Below are 23,787 nucleotides of genomic sequence, written 5' to 3'. Positions count from 1 at the left end.
GTCTTGCTGTGAGAGCTTCAATCAGCAATCGGGAATCCTTTTGGTGACTTGGCTGTCTTTGAACCATCTATGTGTTATTGAAAAGCTAGGGCCAGATCTCGTCTAAGTCCTTGGTGTTATGTATTGTGAATGCATCAAAAGGCATTTATGCATTTGTAGACAACAATTGTATTAATGTTTAAAGCATGTCTAGGGTGTAGCCTTGGATGCCCAGACATCGCTCACGTTGTCAACGAGACGAGATTTGAAAGGATGGACTCAAGTGACTACTATGAGTGTAATACTAACCATATAAGGCGCTATAAATGCATTAATTACACACAGACTGTTCATAGAAAGCGTTACCTTCCCTCTGTTATAACAGTAACTGTCCATCCTGTCCCCATGTCTGTCTCTAGGATGACTATGTGGAGGCGCTGAGTCGGCTCCACCTCACAGTAACCAGGGCCTACAAGGTCAACCCAGAAATCAACTTTGAGGTGTTTATCCACAAGGTGGATGGGCTGTCGGACGACGCTAAGATCGAGAAGCAGAGGGACATACACAAACGGGCCAATGACGACTTGGCTGACGCTGGCTTGGAGAAGATACATCTAAGGTAATACCACAGATAGAACAATGAGCCAGACATTTCACCAGATGTATAAATGTGAAGCATCCGGTTGGTATTTCCACTAACTACCAAATATAAGAAGCCCAGTGGCCGGCAGTGGGAGAAGATGGAGCAAGATGGATTTTGTCCTACATTCTTTACATTTTCTCATCGATTAAACATTTGATCTCCATACAGTTTTCTGTTTCCAAAACTAAAATCTGTAACATAGTGAACTGCATTTTTTAGACTTTACCCTTTTCCAAAGTTTTAAAATTGTGTTGTTTAGAATGAGTACAAGGGCGGATTGAGTGATTGGACACGTGAGTAGGCGTTCCCTAATGGAAATATGCAAATAAATGCTAGAACACACCAATTGGATTTTACTAGCTCGTACTTGGCTCTGCCCACCTCCTTGCTTGTTCTGCCCACTATGATTTGCTCCCAGTGGAAACGATTTGCTCCCAGTGGAAATAGTCTATCTTGGGTTAGTTATAAAAATCTTTGGTAATACCGTCAGCGGCCATTTTGTAAGATGGCTGCCACGTCCCCCAGTGGCTAAATCTCAGGGTAAATAAATCTACCTCTGTAAAAAATGTGGCGCTTTTATCACAAAATGTACAACTGATTTGCTTATCCGCCCGACTATAAAGAGGTGTTTTCAAATGAAGCTACCATAATGTGGATTACTAGTGTGTGGCCAGAGTGTTCTCTCCAACCTACATTACCTACATTTTGTTCAAATTCATTTTTGCTATGCACTTGTGAGTAGATTGTCTAACTGCTGCTGTAGGTGGTTATAGTTATACCCAATTGAAAGTAACTGACTGTTTTCCCCTTTGACCCTTCAGTCTTTACCTGACCAGCATCTATGACCACTCCATATTTGAGGCCTTCAGCAAAGTGGTGCAGAAACTCATCCCTCAGCTGCCCACTCTAGAGAACTTGCTCAATATCTTCATATCTGTGAGTACACTCAACTGTCCTCAGTTAGCTTGATATGTGTGAGTATGTTACACGACTCGGACTGAGACTGGTCAGCAGATAATAAACCTGAATTAACAGGATAGAATGATGAGACGGAGAAACGTTAGTGGTGTTCAGTAGTAGGCATTCTACAATATTTCTAAAAATATTGTTCTCTTTTGTTAATCTTTTTGTTGTCAAAATCAATTACACACTACAATTGCATTGTAGTATTACGTCGTTACATTGCAGTATTTCAGTATCAAGAATAATGGTCACAAGTAAAAAAAACTCTCGCCATACATCTACACATTCAAACACATTCACATATTACCTTTCACCAATGGCCAAACCAATAGTGCATATAATCTAAGGCTATTCAATCAGTAGTATTTAGCATCTAGCAACAACATCAATTTGGCATGTAAAACCATCAAATTATAGCATAAGAGGCTACATTACATTATATAACTTACAGTACTAGCATTGTCAATTTTCAAAAGATACACATGACTGGAGGCCTGTGCTAAACAATGCTACAACCATGACCTTTTAAACCATTAACACGTAAACTAACAATAGCTGAAACCCACTAGCCTAAAGCTAGCTAGCGCTTAGCAAAGCTACATTTGGTTAGCATAAAGCTAACGAACTGTTAAAACTTTTTTTTTTTTTTTTACAAATATCAACACATTGTATCATCACATTGCATATTTACATATACAGTTGAAGTTGGAAGTTTACATACACTTAGGTTGGAGTCATTAAAACTCGTTTTTCAACCGTTCCACTAATTTCTTGCTAACAAACTATAGTTTTGGCAAGTCAGTTAGGACATCTACTTTGTGCATGACACAAGTAATTGTTCCAACAATTGCTTACAGACAGATTATTTCACTGTATCACAATAACAGTGAGTCAGAAGTTTACATACACTAAGTTGACTGTGCCTTTAAACAGCTTGGAAAATTCCTGAAAATTATGTCATGGCTTTAGAAGCTTCTGATAGGATAATTGACATAATTTGAGTCAATTGGAGGTGTATCTGTGGATGTATTTCAAGGGCTACCTTCAAACTCAGTGCCTCTTTGCTTGACATCATGGGAAAATCAAAAGAAATCAGCCAAGACCTCAGAAAAAAATTGTAGGCCTCCACACGTCTGGTTCATCCTTGGGAGCAATTTCCAAACGCCTGAAGGTACCACGTTCATCTGTACAAACAATAGTACGCAAGTATAAACACCATTGGACCACGCAGCCGTCATACCGCTCAGGAAGGAGATGCGTTCTGTCTCCTAGAGATGAACATGTTTTGGTGCAAAAAGTGCAAATCAATCCCAGAACAACAGCAAAGGACCTTGTGATACTGGAGGAAACAGGTACAAAAGTATCTATATCCACAGTAAAACAAGTCCTATTTCGATGTAACCTGAAAGGCCTCTCAGCAAGGAAGAAGCCACTGCTCCAAAACCGCCATAAAAAAGCCAGACTACGGTTTGCAACTGCACATGGGGACAAAGATCGTACTTTTTTGAGAAATGTCCTCTGGTCTGATGAAACAAAGATAGAACTGTTTGGCCATAATGACCGTCGTTATGTTTGGAGGAAAAAGGGGAAGGCTTTCAAGCCGAAGAACACCATCCCAAACGTGAAGCACGGGGGTGGCAGCATCATGTTGTGGGGGTGCTTTGCTGCAGGAGGGACTGGTGCACTTCACAAAATAGATGGCATCATGAGGTAGGAAAATGATGTGGATATATTGAAGCAACATCTCAAGACATCAGTCAGGAAGTTGAAGCTTGGTCGCAAATGGGTCTTCCAAATGGACAATGACCCCAAGCATACTTCCAAAGTTGTGGCAAAATGGCTTAAGAACGACAAAGTCAAGGTATTGGAGTGGCCATCACAAAGCCCTGACCTCAATCCTATAGAACATTTGTGGGCAGAACTGAAAAGGCGTGTGTAAGCAAGGAGGCCTACAAACCTGACTCAGTTACACCAGCTCTGTCAGGAGGAATGGGCCAAAATTCACCCAACTTATTGTGGGAAGCTTGTGGAAGGCTACCTGAAACATTTGACCCAAGTTAAACAATTGAAAGGCAATGCTACCAAATACTAATTGAGTGCATGTAAAGTTCTGACCCACTGGGAATGTGATGAAAGAAATAAAAGCTGAAATAAATCATTCTCTCTACTATTATTTCACATTCTTAAAATAAAGTAGTGATCCTAACTGACCCAAAATATGGAATTTTTACTATGATTAAATGTCAGGAATTTAAATGTTTAAATGTATTTGGCTTGGGTGTATGTTAACTTCCGACTTCAACTGTATTTCCTGAACTAAACTGAGCCTTCGTTCATAGAAAATAAAACAAATAGGAGCTAAAAGTACAAAAGGTTTGTGCACCATCTTAATCCCTACACATAAACCATTAGCAACCTAGCCAACCTACTTACAATGTGGAACATATCAACAAGTTTTTCGCTCGATTAAAACTCCCTCCAATTGCCTTAGAAGGTCACCAAACTCACAGACTATGTAAGTAACCATGTTACCTCAATATTTTGAGAGTCATCTTGCACTTTTGCACATTACATACCATACAGGATAGAATAATGAGATGGAGAAACGTTAGTGGTGTTCAGTCGTAGGCATTCTACAAGATTGAAGGAGAAACCTCAAAGATCTCACTAATGCTCCCATTTGACGTCACAGCTCCCCGTAGTGGCAGTACTCATACACATTCATTTAAATGCAAATACCTAGGAGGCCTAAAAAATTATGCAAGGGACGGCTCAATAAAATAACAAATGAAAATAAAACATCAAAAATATGACCAGACATATTTGTTTGTCACAAGTACACTACTGTGTGCTGTTTAAAGTCACAGTTTAAAGAAAACCGAACCATGGATCAAAGTTTCTCCTGGCCGATAGACTACTTTCAGGGTGAGAACCATCCAACAGTAAGTTGTCAATATACTGAACCTACCCTTTAATATTTTTCTATGTGTGAATGCACAGAACTGTCCTCATGACACCTCTAGAGTTATTGAGTGAGTGAGTAATAGGGTATATTTCAGACAAATGGCACCCTATTCATAGTGCACTTCGAACATGGCCGAGAGAGACCAAAAAGGCTGGTTGTTTGGGCAGAAGTGCTTTGACAAGGCCTGAGCAAATAAAGCAGAGGCCCATCTCTATTGTAATTTGGTCAATTTTGTGCTCAGCTGAATGTGAGTGACAGCACGGCACTTACAAAGCCAAGGGTCGTGTGTTCGATTCCTGCTGGGGCCACCAATACAAAAAATGTATGTCGCTGTGGATAAAAGCGTCTGCAAAATGGCATTTATTATTGTTATTATTATATTATTATTATTGCTGAATCAAATCGTTTATTATGAACACTTTGAATTTCATCCAGAAGGTGGCAGTAATATGTAAGAATGGCAGGGGTTTGTAGAAAGAGGCATTATGCCATTATACTGTGTAGAGAGAAGATTGAAAACAGAATACATCATTCAATTCATTTATTGTGTACACATAAATTAATTTACTGATTTTGTTTTCATTGATGTTCATTTGTAAACAAGCTGCACAGAAAATTAACAACATGAGAGATATTGGTAACTGACATCTGACATCTTACAGTAGGTGAAGCCAAAGTCATAACCTCACCTTCAGTTTATAACTACAGACATATGAGAAAACATATTTCTATGAATTAAATCATTATTCATATCACGGTTACAACGTTTCTTAGAAAAATAGATTTCAAATTGTTTTTATGCTTATATTCATGGGCATAGTGTGGAATATTGAGGCAGCAAACGCCCCTCTCTGCTTTTGTGCCTTCTTCAGTATAATCAGCAAAGCATTTGTAGTATCTTGTTAGTCTGTGTATGTTAATAAATAAGTACAGTACATGAGAAACCATTCATCTCTTAATGGACATTACATTAGCAACGTGCATGCCCCGCCCACCTGAGGATCTGTCTTTTTCAGCCATCCATTTCCTGTGTTGAGGGGTTCAAATGCACTTTCCACTTAAATCTCGCTGGACTGATTGCTTTCATTTTAATCCTGTGACTCTTTCATACTCTTGCTTGTGCCTGTCGTTTTTCCCCGTTAACGTTACACTGTTTGTGATGACCTGTCAAACACACCCTGGTAATGGCTGAAATGGGCTCAATACATTGTCTTGAATACATTGTCTTACCGTTGAATCTATAACAACGCTAAAGTTTCTTTGGGGATATAACTCACCATCTCGACACTTACATCACAAGAAAGAGAAGAAAGATACATTTATTTTGATGGGTGTTCATTTTTTGTGGAATTGAAAAAGTAATAATTTAATACAGTTGAAATGTTTACAAATTAGATGCGCTAAAATGAAAGCAACTTCCAAAAATGAGCTTATAGAAATCAGATTATAGTGATATTATCCCTGATCTTGCAAACAATGTAAAGCAGGGGTTCGCCAACTTTTTTGGCCCGCGACCCCATTTTGGTATCACATTTCTTTCTCAACCCCCACCATGTAAAAAAAATGTTGTAATCAACGGCCAATGTTGACTTTTTTTTTATTTGGGCTATGACAGTGTATTACAAATCAGTCAGACAGTATTTTTGACAGTATTTCAATCTGAAGACTATGGTTTTAAGTGACTGAAATGCATCAGAAAGGTATTCAGAAGAGCATCAGGCAGTAAGTTCAGAAGAGCATCAGGCAAGTATGATCTTCTGTCCCCCAGTCTGATTTAGTGCCTGGTCTTGTCCATTCGGTTCTAACGGCTTGTGGGCATAGTAGAGGGAAACAGTACGTACATACATACATGTTCTTATCTTTCAGTGATGGAGTCATAATAGTTTGTAGCTTAAACCATTCAAAAGATAGAGCCACATTCGTAGGAATAAAACAGAAACCACTCTATTTATTACAACCGCGTCTAGCGGCTACTGGAGGTTACTGACGTAACCCCGGTTCTAATAACCAAATGTAAATTTTTTTGGGCCGCGACCCCAAGTTTGGGAAACCATGATGTAAAGTATGTTTAGATAGGCGTAATCTACAGCCAAGCATGTTGATTTTTAATCTGAGGGTATCCTGCTATTGACACACTTGTTGAACGTGACAACAGCATTCATTAATTAGGCAGTCTAGACAGTGCAGGTGAGTGCAGGAAGGGTAGACAGAGCAAGTGTTTGGTGGCTGCAGCCCTCTTCCACCCCTTTATGTTAATGTGTTCATATATGCAAATAGAGCCGGTGTATTTATGCAATTTAGGTACATATATTTTTTTTATTTTAACTCAAAATATATTTTTTAAATACCTGATACAATAAGAAAATGTATATGTGCCTCCAGAAAGTATTCACACCCCTTGACTTTTTCCACATTTTGTTGTGTTACAATGGATTTAATTGTAATTTTTGGTCAACAATCTACACAAAATACTCTGTCAAAGTGGGAGAAAAATTCTAACATTTATGAAAAATGTATGAAAAATAAAACACTAATATATCTTGAATAGAAAAAAATCTTGGTTGACCAAGAGTCATCCTGTTCTTTTGACCAATCAATTGGTATAAACTTATTTTTCCATATATAGACAGTCTCACACAATGTGTTTGAATGAAATCAACTATGTATGCACTGAGCTTGTCTGATGCTTTAAGCAATGTTTTTGATGAAATAATTAAGACACACAAATGACTCAAGAAGCACCACAGCACAGTAAGTGTTTATTGTGCTGTCTGTGCTGAAGCTGCAGCGTCATTTCAGCCATTTAGTTTCTTACTTGTTTCTGACTGAAAAGTTCTGTTACTGAAATCCCTCATTTGTTTAGGAAAAACATTCCCTATTCTTTCAACCCTTTCTCTCTTTACGTGAAACATGTAAGCATCGCATGCATGTGACCAATAGGGCCTGACCTATAGCCTATAATTATCACAACAATAAATGGGTTATGACAAACTCCGAACATAGTACACATGACAGCAAAATGGATGTGGAGGACGTGAAAAACTTGAAATGGGCGAATGTTTACTGGTTGCTCAGGAGGGAAAGGGGAAGTCAGATCTGTGGAAGATAAAGAAAAAGGAGGGTATAGGAGCAAGTGTTGCATGAGTATTATGTGTGCCAAACAGTTGCTGTTAGATTACAATATAATATTTTTTTGTGACCATTTGGAACAGTGTAAACAACAGTAAATAAATGAGGGTAACAGAGAGTCTGTAATAATGGAAAAAATCATATATAAAGCCTTTATTAAAGCAGACTAAAAACAGTTGCATGCATTCGTGATTTGCGGTTTATTTATTGTTTAGGCTAATTGTTCATGCTCCTTTCCCTTCATGCTCCCTCCCTTTCTTTCATTTAAAAAATAAAATGCTTGATTGCATTTCAAGCATGAATGTCTCGTGTGATGGCTTGAATGAATAAATGATTGATTGATACTGTAGCCAATATATTGAAATATAGGCCTAAATAAGTTACCGTATTAAGACTAAACAGGACGTGCTCTTAGTCCTACAGCTCGATGGTGGTTATACAAGGATACTATACTAAGCCTACTAAAGATAACGACATTACTTATTATTATAATGATGATCATAATAATATTTGTAATAATAACAATAAGGAGATCAAGAAAAAGTAGTGTATAGAAACAAGAGCTTGGTGCATATTATATGTGACAAACAGGTGCTGTTACATTACAATATTATTTTTCTGCCTGTTTGGAACAGTGTAAACAACACTATATGAATTCTAAGTAATACCTTTCTGTTCTAACCCAACAGAAATTGTAACGTCTTTATTACAGCATAGAAAAGATTAAAAAGCTGAATCCGTGAAATTGCTTTATCCGATATTTTGCCGTTGCATGATACTTAGTGCTCACGGAATCAGTAGGCTATTAATAAAAAACTCAAACAGAAAACAGAAGCAAGATCTGTCTTATTTCTGTAGATATACAGTATATGGATGATTTATAAAGCCAGGCACATTTAACAGTTACCCTTTGTGTACACTAGCATACAGTTCCCTGCGGTAAAACGCTGCTTCCCATTCATTTTCAATGGAAGGAAAGCGGTGAGAAGCGAAGTTGGCGGGGGGCCGTTGGGTAGCGCGAACGTGGTGTGGGAGGCAGTGAAAAAGTTCAACATTTCCCAACTTTATGCAAATCAACAGCGGCGACCAGTAGGCGATGATCAATCATATCGAGCTTTGCGACCCAACGCTGGTGACTTTCTTCAGCAAAGATGGCTGACAAAAATACTAGGATGGAAGAAAATGTAAGTAATTATAACGTCATAACGAATCATGCAAAACATGTACAGTTGAGAGGAATATGTTAGTTAATGTAGAGACAAACGATTATAAAGTTTAGCAAGCTAGCTGACTAGCTAACATTAGCCAGCTAGCTAACTTTATGGGAGTTGTGACATGAGTGTGAAATTGTAATTCTTGTTGTTTAATGTTTTAGGGACTCCTGAGAAAACCAGCAAACCAGGCTGTCGTCTTGTGAAATAGTGGATGTAAAAAATCTAGCTAGCTAAAGCATTTACTGCAAATTGAATGTTACATTTTGTAAGCTTGCATTGCTGATATTTGCCATGCAATGCAGCTGAAGTAACATAGCTAGCTAACTATTTTCTTGCTTATTGTGTAGTGGAGGATAAAAATACCTGTATGCCTTTGGATGTGTAGCTAGATATGTAGCCAATCTGTGGATGAACTCTAGAACGTTTGGTATAAATATTAGTTCAGAACGTAGCTATGAACCTCAGCTATCATAGTTGGTTGTATCGACTTCAAAACAGTCTGAATGACATTAATGAAGGCTATGGATTGAGTATAATATAACTTTATTCTGCCAAGGATGGAAGTTGTATATAGATGTAGTTATTACCAATCATTGTAGCCTGTACATTGAATATATTCACTGATCATGTACTCTACCTTGGCAAATAAAGGTGCCTCCATCATTCTTAAATGGAAGAAGTTTAGAACCACCAAGACTCTTCCTAGAGCTGGCCACCTGGCCAAACTGAGCAATTGGGGGAGAAGGACCTTGGTCAGGGAGGTGACCAATAACCCGATGGCCACACTGACAGAGCTCCATAGTTCCTCTTTGGAGATGGGAAAACATTACAGAAGGACAATCATCTCTGCTGCACTCCACCAATCAAAGCTTTATGGTAAAGTGCAAGATTCTCTGGTCTGATGAAACCAAGATTGAACTCTTTGGCCTGCGTGCTAAGCGTCACGTCTGGAGGAAACCTGGCACCATCCCTACAGTGAATCATGGTAGTGGCAACATCATGCTGTGGGGATGTGTTTCTGCGGCAGGGACTAGGGGACTAGTCAGGATCGAGGGAAAGATGAACAGAGCAAAGTACAGAGAGATCCTTGATGAAAACCTGCTCCAGAGCGCTCAGGACCTCAGACTGGTGCAAAGGTTCACCTTCCAACTGGTCAACAACCCTAAGCACACAGCCAAGACAACGCACAAATACAAGTTCAATCTGTACTTCAATGCACATCTGGTGTGCATTATAAAAACAGAGGAAGAAAGAGGAGGTGGCGAGAGAGGTGTGAGAGAGTGTAAGAGACAGAACGGGAAAGTGGTAAGAACAGAGGAGCATGGAAGACAGCACATGATTAATGAATTACAGTGCTACTAAACTTAATATTCTCTCAGTTCATCACAATTACATAATAGTGTCTCTAGCGGTGTCTCCTAACCAGCTGTTACGCTCGTCGTAAAGATTGGACCAAGGTGCAGCGTGGTAGGCGAACATTTTACTTTTATATTAAATGAACACCGACAAAACAACAAAATACAAAAACGAATGTAAAGTTCTGCAGGCAACACAGCAACTATACAAAAACAAGATCCCACAAACTAAGGTGGGAAAAAGGCTGCCTAAGTTTTGATCCCCAATCAGAGACAACGATAGACAGCTGCCTCTGATTGGGAACCATACCCGGCAAACAAAGAAATAGAAAAACTAGAATTCCCACCCAAATCACACCCTGACCTAACCAAGTAGAGAAATAAAAAGGCTCTCTAAGGTCAGGGCGTGACACCAGCCTGGGGCCCCAGTTGGCCGGAAGGTTATCTGAAGAGTTGGTGAGATGGCAATGACGGGACTGGGGGTTGGGATCCTCTCTCACATCAAAACATATCTGCAGACAAGAGACAGATGGAGAAAGAAATGGCATGATTAAGCCTTGTGTTTCTTTTTATTCTAACACTGTCAATCATCATAATCATCAGGAGGTGAAAAGCAAAACTGACCTTGGATCATTAACTCTGACACTACTACATCTCTATCTGTATTTCAATGTAAAACACAGTACTGAATGGGAGAGACATATCACCTGATACCACAGTACTGTATGGAGAGACATATCACCTGATACCACAGTACTGTATGGAGAGACATATCACCTGATACCACAGTACTGTATGGAGACATATCACCTGATACCACAGTACTGAATGGAGAGACATATCACCTGATACCACAGTACTGTATGGAGAGACATATCACCTGATACCACAGTACTGTATGGAGAGACATATCACCTGATACCACAGTACTGCATGGAGAGACATATCACCTGATACCACAGTACTGTATGGAGAGACATATCACCTGATACCACAGTACTGTACGGAGAGACATATCACCTGATACCACAGTACTGTATGGAGAGACATATCACCTGATACCACAGTACTGTATGGAGAGACATATCACCTGATACCAGAGTACTGTATGGCGAGACATATCACCTGACACCACAGTACTGTATGGAGAGACATATCACCTGATACCACAGTACTGTATGGATAGACATATCACCTGATACCACAGTACTGTATGGAGAGATATCACCTGATACCATTACCTGACATATCAGGTGATATGTCTCTCCATACAGTACTGTGGTATCAGGTGATATGTCTCTCCATACAGTACTGTGGTATCAGGTGATATGTCTCCATACAGTCTCTTTAATAATACTTCCTGTTGACCTGACCAAGTGACCTCTCACCGCTGATCATGCTGTGCCCGCTATGTAGCCAGTTCAGATGCGGGAGGGGTTTACCAACACAGCTGATATAACCTAGAGCAGGTGTGCCCAACCTTTGACATGAGATTTACTTTTTCATTTGCCAGCCTGATGAGATCTACCAGTCTCTAAATCTAAACCAACCAACAAAATGTATGAAACGCAACACACCACTGAGTATGGACCTGCCTCTGTGATACTTATTTGATACCCAAATGTAATGTGGACTAATAATATTTAATGTAATAATGTTTTCCACAAATAAGTGCAACTAGTTTCATTTCCTACCTTAGTGTGACTTTTGGCAATGGGTGGAGGTAAGTCGTTTTTCATAGTCAGGGCTGTAGCAGCTTGTTGCAAGTCTCATGCCGGCCACAAGGTGGTCATCAGTCATAGTAAATCTGTACTTGGACTTTATTATCTTCATTAGAGAAAATGCAGACTCACAGACGGAGGTTGATCTAAAAAGGGCTGATAAGTTAAGAACACATCTTATGTTAGGATACTTCTCTTCTAGCAGTAGCTCCCAGATCTCTTCCTTAATTTCAGTGGTTGCCCTGGATTTCAGCTGAATGTCATTTTGAAGGGTGAGAATTTCAGTTTCTGCTATAGTGGTGTCCAACTGAAAAAGTTATCCCATTTTGGAGGCAATGACTTCCACATTTATGTCTGTGCCAAACGGAAAGCACATATAAGTGGCAATAGGCTCAAGTGATGCAAAGTCAGTGAAACGACTGTCAAACTCAGATAAGATTCTCTGGACTTGCTCCATGTAACGTGCACTGTCAAACTGTGCTGTATATGAATGCATGTGTTGAAAGAAGTGCAGGTCCTAACGTTGCAGCTTTCTTGTGAGCAGTTGTAGTTTGTATTTGTGTTCACAGAGCTGATCATGTCGATTACATGTTTGCCTTTTCCTTGCAGTTCTACATTCAATTCATTTAGCATGTAATTTAGGTCAGTGAGAAAAGCTAAATGTGTGTCCTCTAGCTGTGCATATTCTGCATGTTTGACCTTGAGAAACCCCTTGATTTCAGGCAACAACTCACTGAATCTCCCTAAAAATATACCTCGGTTCAGCCACCGCACATCCGTGTGCAGCAGCAGGTCTGTGTGTTCCTCTTCAGTCTCTTCTAAGTGAGCTCGAAATAGCCTCCGCTGTAGGCTTCTTTCTCGAATAGAACACATAATCTTCATCACAACATCCATCACCTCTTTCATGTTTAACATCTTCCAACACATAGCTTGCTGATGAATTACGCAGTGATAACTAAGAAATTCCGGGAAAGAATAATCTTGTTTGCACAATGCAACGAACCCACTAATGCGGCCTACCATAGTGGGTGCCCCGTCTGTAGTAATGGAGACAAGCTTACAAAAGGGCAGTTGGAATTTGTTAGCAAAAAGCTTGAAAAATATCTTCACCCCTTGTTTTAATAGTTTTATTTAACTAGGCAAGTCAGTTAAGAACGAATTCTTATTTACAATGATGGCTTACCGGGGAACAGTGGGTTAACTGCCTTGTTCAGGGGCAGAATGGCAGATTTTTACCTTGTCAGCTCAGGGATGTGGTTTTAAAATGTCGTTCTATGTTACCTTTCTTTGGATAGCGATGCTATTATGGCAGATGAGGCACACACATTTTGAGTTTGACTTGACAAAAAAATTATCCTCCTCCCATTCCTTGTGGAAATGATACATTTTCTGTTTTTTTGTATCCTTCCCTTCACTCATTATTGCTGCTGTTGACCACACAATTTAAGAACAACTTAAGAATGAATCTGGCTACAAAGTTAGCTAGCTAGCTACCTGCCTGGCATCACCATTACATGACTTGGAGTTGGCAGGCGGCATCTGACCGTGCCAACTAGGCAAACGTCAATAAGTGGGCATGGACTGGTCATATTTTATGTAAATCACGTGACTTTTCAGACATTGCTGTGAATGGAGGAGTGTCGAACGTTAAAACAGAAAGAGATTATAGGCATTGATTTGTGTGGGTGATTTTTAGTAGATGTATAATCATCTCACAATCAACTGGCAAGCACTCCGCAATCGACTGGTTGGGCAACCCTGATCTAGAGGATTTATGGAGAAGGTGGGAGAGGGATGAAGTGAAGGAGAGAGACTGCTATTGAGAAAATAAGTTAGTTGAAGAGACAGTGTTAAACAGGAATCTGTGTGTGGCCTCACCTGGTGTCCACACTAAGTGGCTGCAGAGTACTTTATACTGAAAAACATGCACAGACACACAAGGACAAACAATATAGCGTGGTTATATAAATAATGAAGTGTCTTACTATTCTCTATGGTTGGCCCTCTTGCTTATTCTTTGAAGGTGGAAGGAGCTGCAGTTATACACCTGAGCCTGCTTACTGCAGAACACAATCCATCAATCAGATTGATACACAAGTGTGTACAGTAGGTGTGGGTTATAGTGTGTCTAATTGTTTCAATATAGGTGACTCTTAAAATTGCTTGTTTTTGTACAGACATCACCCTTACCTAAACAGCACCCTCACCTGAAAAGTAGAAATCACAGGGAGAGAAATGTGATTTTAATAACTGCAGTTGACACAGTACCAGTCAAAAGTTTGGACACACCTACTCATTCAAGGGTTTTTCTTTATTTTAACTATTTTCTACATTGTAGAATAATAGTGAAGACATTAAGCTATGAAATTAAAATATATTTTATATTTGAGATTCTTCTAAGTAGCCACCCTTTCCCTTGATGACAGCTTTGCACACTCTTGGCATTCTCTCAACCAGGTTCATGAGGAATGCTTTCCCTACATATGCTGAGCACTTGTTGGCTGCTTTTCCGTCACTCTGCGGTCCAACTCATCCCAAACCACCTCAATTGGGTTGAGGTCGGTGTGGAGGCCAGGTCATCTGATACAGCACTCCGTCACTCTCCTTCTTTGTCAAATAGCCATTACACAGCATGGAGGTGTGTTTGGTCATTGTCTTGTTGAAAAACAAATGATAGTCCCACAAATCGCAAACAAGATGGGATGGCGTATTGCTGCAGAATGTTGTGGTAGCCATGCTGGTTAATTGTGCCTTGAATTCTAAATAAATCACCAACAGTGTCACCAGCAAAGCACCCCCACACCATCACACCACCTCCTCCATGCTTCACGAGATCATCCGTTCACCTACTCTTTCTCACAAAGACATACCGGGTTGGAACCAAAAATCTCAAATTTGGACTCATCAGACCAAACGGCAGATTTCTACCGGTCTGATGTCCATTGCTTATGTTTTTTGGCGCTTCTTCTTATTGGTGTCCTTTTAGTAAGGTTTCTTTGCAGCAATTCGACCAAGAAGACCTGATTCACGCATTCTCCTCTGAACAGTTTATGTTGAGATGTGTCTGTTACTTGAACTCTGTAAAGCATTTATTTGGGCTGCAATGTGAGGTGCAGTTAACTCTAAAATGCTGACCACACCTCTTGTGTGTGAGCGTTGCAACTTAAATGTAAATATACATGTTATTCAATTATTGCACCCACGCTGCTCGCGTGCGCCAACGAGCGTCTGCGTTGCCAAGGGCTAAAATAGAAGTCAGTTCTATTTGTAACGCTGATCATGGTGCAAGTCCTGCCTCTCCCATCCCCTCATTAGTTTATAGAAGCAGATACCTACGTGCCATCTCCTCATTGGTTATACCCACGTGGGTGATTGAAAGATGAACTGAGTTTGGTCGGTCGTCGTGGTAGCTATGAGATGCCAATCGCCATATAAAGTCCAAAGAAGAAAAAGCCTGGAAGGAGGAGAGATGACTAGAAACGATGTGGTTGACCGTTTTATGTGTGGATTAATTGTCGGAGTAGAGGACCTTGTGCATTTCAGGTAAAATAACAACTCAACGTTTATATTCCAGGACAAATTAGCTAGCAACAGCAAGCTAGCTAAATAGGACAAATTAGCTAGCAACTGCAAGCTAGCTAGCTAAATTGGCATAAATGTTTAATGCTTTTCGACCTGTCCCCAAATTAATATAATTGGTTCAGAGTTTGTTTTGACATTTTAACATGCTTTTCGGGATAACGTGTGGTGTGGGTGGACAAAATCAATTTGCACAAGATAGGCTAGGGTACGGTGTGATGAACTTATCCTCTGCAGCAGAGGTAAATCTGGGTCTTCCTTTCCTGTGGCGGTCCTCATGAGAGCCAGTTTCATCATAGCGCTTGATGGTTTTTGCGATTGCAATTGAAGAAACTTTCAAAGTTCTTGACATTTTCCGGATTGACTGACCTTCATTTCTTAACGTAATGATGGACTGTCATTTCTCTTTTCTTATTTCAGCTGTTCTTACCATAATATGGACTAGGTCTTTTACGAAATAGGGCTATTTTCTGTATACCACCCCAAACTTGTCACATCACAACTGATTGCCTCAAATGTGTTAAAAAGGAAAGAAATTCCCCAAATTAACTTTTAACAAGGCACACCTGTTAATTGAAATTCATTCCAGGTGACTACCTCATGAAGCTGGTTGAGAGAATGCCAAGAGTGTGCAAAGCTGTCATCAAGGCAAAGGGTGGATACTTTGAAGAAACTCAAATATAAAATGATTCCATGTGTTATTTTATAGTTTTGATGTTTCACTATTATTCTACAATGTAGAAAATAGTAAAAAAAATAAAGAAAAACCCTTGAATGAGTAGTTGTGACCAGACTTTTGACAGGTACTGTAGCTAAGTAAATGGAAGAATACTCTTACTCTTAAAAAGCCTTTGGTTGTGCATAGTGTAGTCGTTTGTGTTGCCAGGGAACAGCATCCTCTTTGAAGAAGTAGGAGGTGAAGGTCTCCAGCACATGGATTGGGAGGCCCATGCTGCGTTGTTGACCACCCTCCTTGAAACATCCTGCAGAGCAGCAGACCTCTCCTCTGGCACACAGCGGTGAGCTGCAGATCCCCTCCTGGTCCTCGTGTCCATCCTCATGAAGTTATGCAGAACACAGGTAGCCTTCACACGCCTGAATTCCCCAGAGGGAGTCCCAGATGGCCCTGGTCGGCCCTGGTCACCCCAACCTTGCAGTGCCCTACACGGTAACGGAAGGCAATCGTTTTGAAGGAATCTCCAGTTGCAAGGAAGACAATGTAATTATTCGACTTTTACATCACCAGGTCATTGTGGATTACTAAAGTATAATATATCTCATAACAAATGATGATAACATTGGATAGATAGATGCATGTGCACAGACATGTGCATGTGTAACATGTGACAACGGCAGGATCATGTCAAGGATAGCATCACAAATGAATACATAAATAACACTTGAAGCTTGATGATGAGTTGATAATTTGAATCAGCTGTGCAGTGCTAAGGCACCTCTGAGTCCCCAGGACCAGGACTGAGAACCACTGCTCTTCATTGGGACCTCTTCATCTGCAGACACAGCTCTCTGTGTCTGAGGACAGAAAACATCACAGGAAACAGACTTCATTATACTTAAATAATACAGCACTGAATATTATGTTATTATTGTCTCCATCCTCATTTCTAGGTACTGGAACTACACAAGTACCTGCCCTATCCAGAATAGCCTCTCTCTCTCTTTGACAGTTGGGGCTGCTATCCTTTCACCCTCCTCCATGGCTGTTAGCTAGCTACCTACAAATGCATTTAGAGTTTGTTTTTTACAATGATAAATACTTAAATAATACAGCACTGAATAATAGCTAGCTAATATGAACTTAGGTAGATAGTGATATTTAATTCACTTACTGTAGCTAGCTATACGTTATGTAAAGTTGGCTAGTTAGCTACGTTAGCAGCTCATTTGAGTTAGCCTGCACTGTAGCACTGTAATAAATGCATGAAATGGAGAATGGATTAAACTGTTCACCCATTTAATAACCAGAACTTCATACAAACTTGCTATGTTGAATTCTTGACGCACAATCTAACGTGCTGCTATATGCTGCCAGCACACCCACAAGCGAGCCACTCTGGGCAGCCGGAGCAGCAAGCTGCAATTTATCACGTACTAATGTACATGTACAGTTAGGCTATTGATTATAGGACTAATTAAGTTGGGGTGTCCTCTGTCCTCAGTTTTCTTAGACAATTAGGTTAAGGCAAGGGCTGTTTCCTCGTCTCTGCTGCTGCCTCCGCCGCATTGTTCTCAATCCCAATATGCTGGTTAATTTTGCTATTATACACATAGCAACATAGGGAAAGGCGGCAATTTTAGGTCACAGTGAAGATTATGTTTCAGAACCGCGGACAGGGACCGTATCCAACGCGGGAGAAAGCATATTTGTTATAAAATAATATTAGATTTATTAGTGTACCACCATTATTTTTACATAATATAACCATATATCATTTCAGTATCACATTTCTTAGTGATGGACTGTGCCATCCCCGTGGCCTCCGCAATGGATTAGTCCACTGAGACAGGCGCGAATCAGACAGGTGTCTTGTGCACCATGAAAAAATGAATTGCGACTGCTCGACTAAAGAAATTTCGGTCGACCAACAGCTTGTCGACCAAACAGTCGACTAAATGGGGTCAGCCCTAATAAGTATTCACACCCCTGAGTCACTACTGTGTAGAAGCACCTTTCGCAGCGATTACAGCTGTGAGTCTTTCTGGGTAAGTCTCTAAGAGCTTTCCACGCCTGGATTGTGCAACATTTTCCCATTATTCTTTTCAAAATTCTTCAAGCTCTGTCAAATTGGTTGGTGATCATTGTTAGACAACCATTTTCAGGTCTTGATTTTCAAGTAGATTTAAGTTAAGACTGTAACTCGACCACTCAGGAACGTTCACTGTCTTCTTGGTATGCATCTCCAGTGTAGATTTGGTCTTGTGTTTTAAATGATTGTCCTGATGAAATATTAACTAATCTCCCAGTGTGTGGTGGAAAGCAGACTGAACCAGGTTTTCCTCTAGGATTTTGCCTGCGCTTAGCTCCATTCAGTTTATTTTTTAGCCTGAAAAACTCACCCATTCTTAACTATTACAAACAAACATATAAAATGATGCAGCCACCACTATGCTTGAAAATATGGAGAGTGGTACTCAGTAATGTGTTGTATTGGATTTGCCCCAAACATAAAACTTTGTGTTCAGGACATAAAGTTAATTACTTTGCCACATTTTTTGCAGTATTATTTTACTGCCTTGTTGCAAGCAGGATGCATGTTTTGGAATATTGGTATTCTGTACAGGCTTCCTTCTTTTCACTGTGTCTGTAACGGTTGTCGTCTGGAATGGAGGACCAAAACGCAGCAGGAATGTGGATGCTCATCTTGTATTTTATTTTAACCAAGAAAACACCAAAATAACAAAAGAAGAACGAACGATCAACAAAACAGTCTTGTCATGCTCACACACGCAAAACAAGAAACAATCTCCCACAAACACTAAACCAAACACATACCCATATATAGGACTCCCAATTAGAGGCAACGAGAAAACACCTGCCTCCAATTGAGAGTCCAACCCCAATAACCCAGACATAGAAATACAAAAGACCAGAGACCACATAGAAATACAAACATAGAACATTACCCAAAAACCCGGAAATAATAAATCAAACGCCCTACTAAATAAACCACCACCCCGAACCACATAAAACAAATACCCTCTGCCACGTCCTGACCAAACTACAATAACAAATAACCCTTATACTGGTCAGGACGTAACAGTGTCAATTAGGTTAGTAATGTGAAGTAACGAAGCTAACATATGGAATTGTTTTAAGATGGTCATACCATGGTCATACCATTAATTTTAAGACCCCTTTAGGTATATACAGTTGAAGTCGGAAATTTACATACACTTAGTTTGGAGTCATTAAAACTTGTTTTTCAACCACTCCACAAATTTCTTGTTAACAAACTATAGTTTTGGCAAGTTGGTTAGGATATCTACTTTGTGCATGACACAAGTAATTTTTCCAACAATTGTTTACAGACAGATTATTTCACTTATAATTCGCTGTATCACAATTCCAGTGGGTCAGAAGTTTACATACACTAAGTTGACTGTGCCTTTAAACAGCTTTGAAAATTCCAGAAAATGATGTCATGGCTTTAGAAGCTTCTGATAGGCTAATTGACATCATTTGAGTCAATTGGAGGTGTACCTGTGGATGCATTTCAAGGCCTACCTTCAGTGCCTCTTCGCTTGACATCATGGGAAAATCAAAAACAATCAGCCAAGTCCTCAGAAAAGAATTGTAGACCTCCACAAGTCTGGTTCATCCTTGGGAGCAATTTCCAAAGGCCTGAAGGTACCACTTTCATCTGTACAAACAATAGTACGCAAGTATAAACACCATGGGACCACGCAGCCATCATATCGCACAGGAAGGAGACGCATTCTGTCTCCTAGAGATGAACGTACTTTGGTGCGAAAAGTGCAAATCAATCCCAGAACAACTGCAAAGGACCTTGTGAAGATGCTGGAGGAAACCGGTATGAAAGTATCTATATCCACAGTAAAATAATTCCTATATCAACATAACCTGAAAGGCCACTCAGCAAGGAAGAAGCCACTGCTCCAAAACCGCCATAAAAAAAGCCAGACTACGGTTTGCAACTGCACATGGGGACAAAGATCGTACTTTTTGGAGTAATGTCTAAACATTCTATCAACTATTACCTTGAGTACAGCCTGAAGATTGTTCTAGAAAAATTGCAACATTGTATAACATTTTCTGGGCTCTCAGAGTTTCCTGCTCCAGTGAGCTCCAGACAGACATAGCTGTAGGCTATTTGCGCAAGGGATAAGAAGTAATCAGGTAGGCTTATTTTATGACGTTTCCACCGGATCAGAGCATGACATTTTTTTCACGCTGAGCTGTTATCGAAAGAGAGATGGAAAGATTTTTCAAATAGGCAACGTTGAGGAACTATTGTCATTCTCAATGGATGCTAAAACAGACTTTTTTAACTTTCTGTTTGAGGTGAAGAAAAAATCACTTTGGGAATTTCCACAGTGGTGGTGAGTTAAGGCGATCAGAAATACTATCAAATCCCCAAATGTGCACATTTCTTTTTTGGGGGGGTGGGGTCATTACTACTATAGCCCATAGAAATGCATTGAATAACACATTCATAAATTGCTAAATAAAGACAGTATTTTTTTTGTAAGGAATAAGGTTTTGAAGTGTTTGTTCTATGTCTAGGAGATATAAGAAAGATCAGGAAATATTTTTGTTATTTTGGACACATTTAACCCCTTAATTTGTTGCCAAAAAACTACCTCCATACTTCCATGAATTTGTATGGGTTACCTTCAGACGAGTCCCGTGACACTTGTGGGTCGTCTTTTCATCTTTCCATAGAGTGGTCATATACATTTTGTAGGCCAAACCGTTCAGACGCGACAGATGTTTTCGTGAGTAGACCAAATTCTGGGCTGCTTCATAGTCTGACAACACCACTGTGGCTCAGCCACCTTCCACCGTAGATGCTGAAGGCCGACATAGGCGGATGCGGCGGATTGAGAAGGATATCTCTAGCTTAAACTGACAGATTTTGATGGGGATTTTTTTTATGTTACTTCGAATTGATGCACTGGTGCGTCAATAAAGTCTTTAGGATTAAACTCTGTAACTGTTTTACATTCGCCGTTGTCCTCATGGTGAAGTCCCTGATCCCTATCTTTGCAGTAAATGGGTGTATTTATTCACCATCCAAAGTGTAATTTATAACTTCACCATGCTCAAAGAGATATTTACTGTGTGCTTTTTTTATTTTTACCTATCTACATATAAGTGCCCATCTTTGCGAGGCATTGGAAAACCTACCTGTTCTTTGTGGTTGAATATGTGTCTGAAATTCACTGCTTGACTAAGGGCCCTTACATATACTTATATGTGTGGGGTACAGAGATCAGGTTGTCATTTAAAAATAATGCAACTTATTATGTGACTTGTTGAGCACATTTTTACTCCTGAACTTAGTTAGGCTTGCCATTAACAAGGGGGTTGAATACTTATTGACTCAAGACCATTTCAGCTGTTCATTTTTATTTAATTTGTAAAAATAAAAAAAATACATAATTCCACTTTGACATTATGGGGTATTGTGTATAGGCCAGTGACAAAAAAAAGCTCTAATTTAATACATTTTAAATTCAGGCTGGAACACAGCAAAATGTGGAAAAAGTCAAGGGGTGTGTATACTGTACTCTCTGAAGGCACTGTATATGGAATCTCCCTATTCTTATTGTGACACTTCGAGGATACATTTGGGTTTACTTGTAGTATGGAGTTATGGGTAAAGATGGCGCTCTAGTTAATTGGACCTGGTGATACTGTAGGAGCCTGTATGTAAGATGCCTTTAGACCAACCATTTTCTGATTTTATATTTGTTCTATAATATAAAATGGCAAGGCCAAAAACAAAGCAATGCATGTAAAATAACTAAACAGGTACCAATTAACTAAGAATAAAATATTTAATTTATAATAATAATTAGCAAAAATGGTTTCACTCTTGATTCTGAGGATGTGCTTTGATTTTTTTTTTGGCGCCATGTGCTTTTTTTTGTGACATTATATTTTGAATATTCACAAATACAATGTACGGTAAACTATTGTATTCAGTTTATACAGCATGTTACTGTACAGTAATTTACTGTGACAAGTACATTATATTTTTTACAGTAGCTGGCTATTAATACATCATTTCTTAACATTTGAAAAATGTATTTACTTACTTGAATAGGTTTTCCCACTGTATTTACTTACTTGAATAGGTTCTCCCAATAATGGGCAATCTTCAAGATATTTTCAGTGGTAGCTGAGCACAGCCATGTGGACAGGATGAATAGAGACAGAAGGACAGTGGACAGAAGGAAAAAAGTGTTTGTCACCAGAGAGGTTTAGAACATGTTGTGCTGTTTGACTTCATCAGTGTAATCCACTTTCAGTTTGAATAAATATACATCGCAGTCTGTCGGCCACACTTGATAACTTAAAAACTAGCACTTGAAACTAGCATAGGTAACAGTTACCCAGTAATGCACATAACATACAGCTCTCCTTCTACGGCATGTGGGGGGAGAGTTCTTGAAATGTAACATCCAATCATAATCTTGCCAGAGGACTATTCAAACCGTTTTTGCAATACAATATTCTCCATACCTCCAAGGGAGGCGTGACAACAATGTGATTTTGGAGGTATGGCAACGCGAGACTAGGGTATGCCTGACATCAGCAAAGACTGGGGTGTTTTTCAGGATAAAAAGAAGCAGGATGGAGCTAAGCACAGTCAAAATCCTAGAGGAAAACCTTCAGTCTGTTTTACCTCAGACACTGGGAGTGGAATTCATCTTTCAGCAGGACAATAACCTACAACACAAGGCCAAATCTACACTGGAGTTGCTTGCCAAGAAGACTGTGAATGTTCCTGAGTGACCAAATTACAGTTTTGACTTACAGTACATCTGCTTGAAAATCTATGGCAAGACTTGAACATTTAACATCTAGCCATGATACCCACACTTTGACAGAGCTTGAAGAATTTTGAAAATAATAATCTGCAAATATTGCACAATCCAGGTGTGCAAAGCTCTTAGACTTACCCAAGAAGACTCACAGCTGTAATCACTGCCAAAGGTGATTCTAACATGTATTGACTCAGGGGTGAATACTTATCTAATCAAGGTATATTCGTGTTTTATTTTTCATACATTTTAGAATTTGTGTAGATTGTCATTTTTTGTCAACAATCTTCTACATTTTAAACCCACTTTGTAAGACAATAAAAAGTGAATCAATCCAAGGGGGGTGAATACTTATGATAGGCGCTGTACAGTATGCCTGAAGATTGAAGTTACTCTATGTGTGCAAATCTACCTTTACAATGACAATTTAATTCATTCAGCAGACACTATTATCCAGAGAGACATACAGTCAGTGCATTCAACTAAGTTAGTAAAAAATAACCACATATCAGCGTCAGTCCAAGTAGACTTCTTCAAAATAGCGGAATCAGTGCCAGGAAGAAAAACAAGTGAGTGCAAGAAAGACAAGTATGTTAGGATTCGTCCCAGAGTGATGTAGACTTGTAAAACCAGATGAGTAGACTAGCCAATCAATTGCATCAACTGGTCATCAAAGTAGGAGTGAGAAGAGCGAATACCTGTCATT

General features: G+C 39.5%; 1 protein-coding gene across 1 annotated transcript in view; it reads left to right on the top strand.

Annotated features, from left to right (window-relative positions):
- rragd (ras-related GTP binding D) overlaps window positions 1–23,787 on the top strand; it is a 38,167-nt gene that overhangs the window by 3,304 nt on the left and 11,076 nt on the right. Inside the window, exons 4-5 of the mRNA XM_014195134.2 lie at window positions 399–598; window positions 1,444–1,558. Of these exons, the coding sequence (XP_014050609.1) occupies window positions 399–598; window positions 1,444–1,558 (315 nt within the window). The remainder of the gene's footprint in view (window positions 1–398; window positions 599–1,443; window positions 1,559–23,787) is intronic.

This window comes from Salmo salar, chromosome ssa01 (genome assembly GCF_905237065.1).
Source record: "Salmo salar chromosome ssa01, Ssal_v3.1, whole genome shotgun sequence".
Taxonomy (NCBI): Eukaryota; Metazoa; Chordata; class Actinopteri; order Salmoniformes; family Salmonidae; genus Salmo; species Salmo salar.
This window is presented reverse-complemented; position numbering and strand designations above follow the sequence as displayed.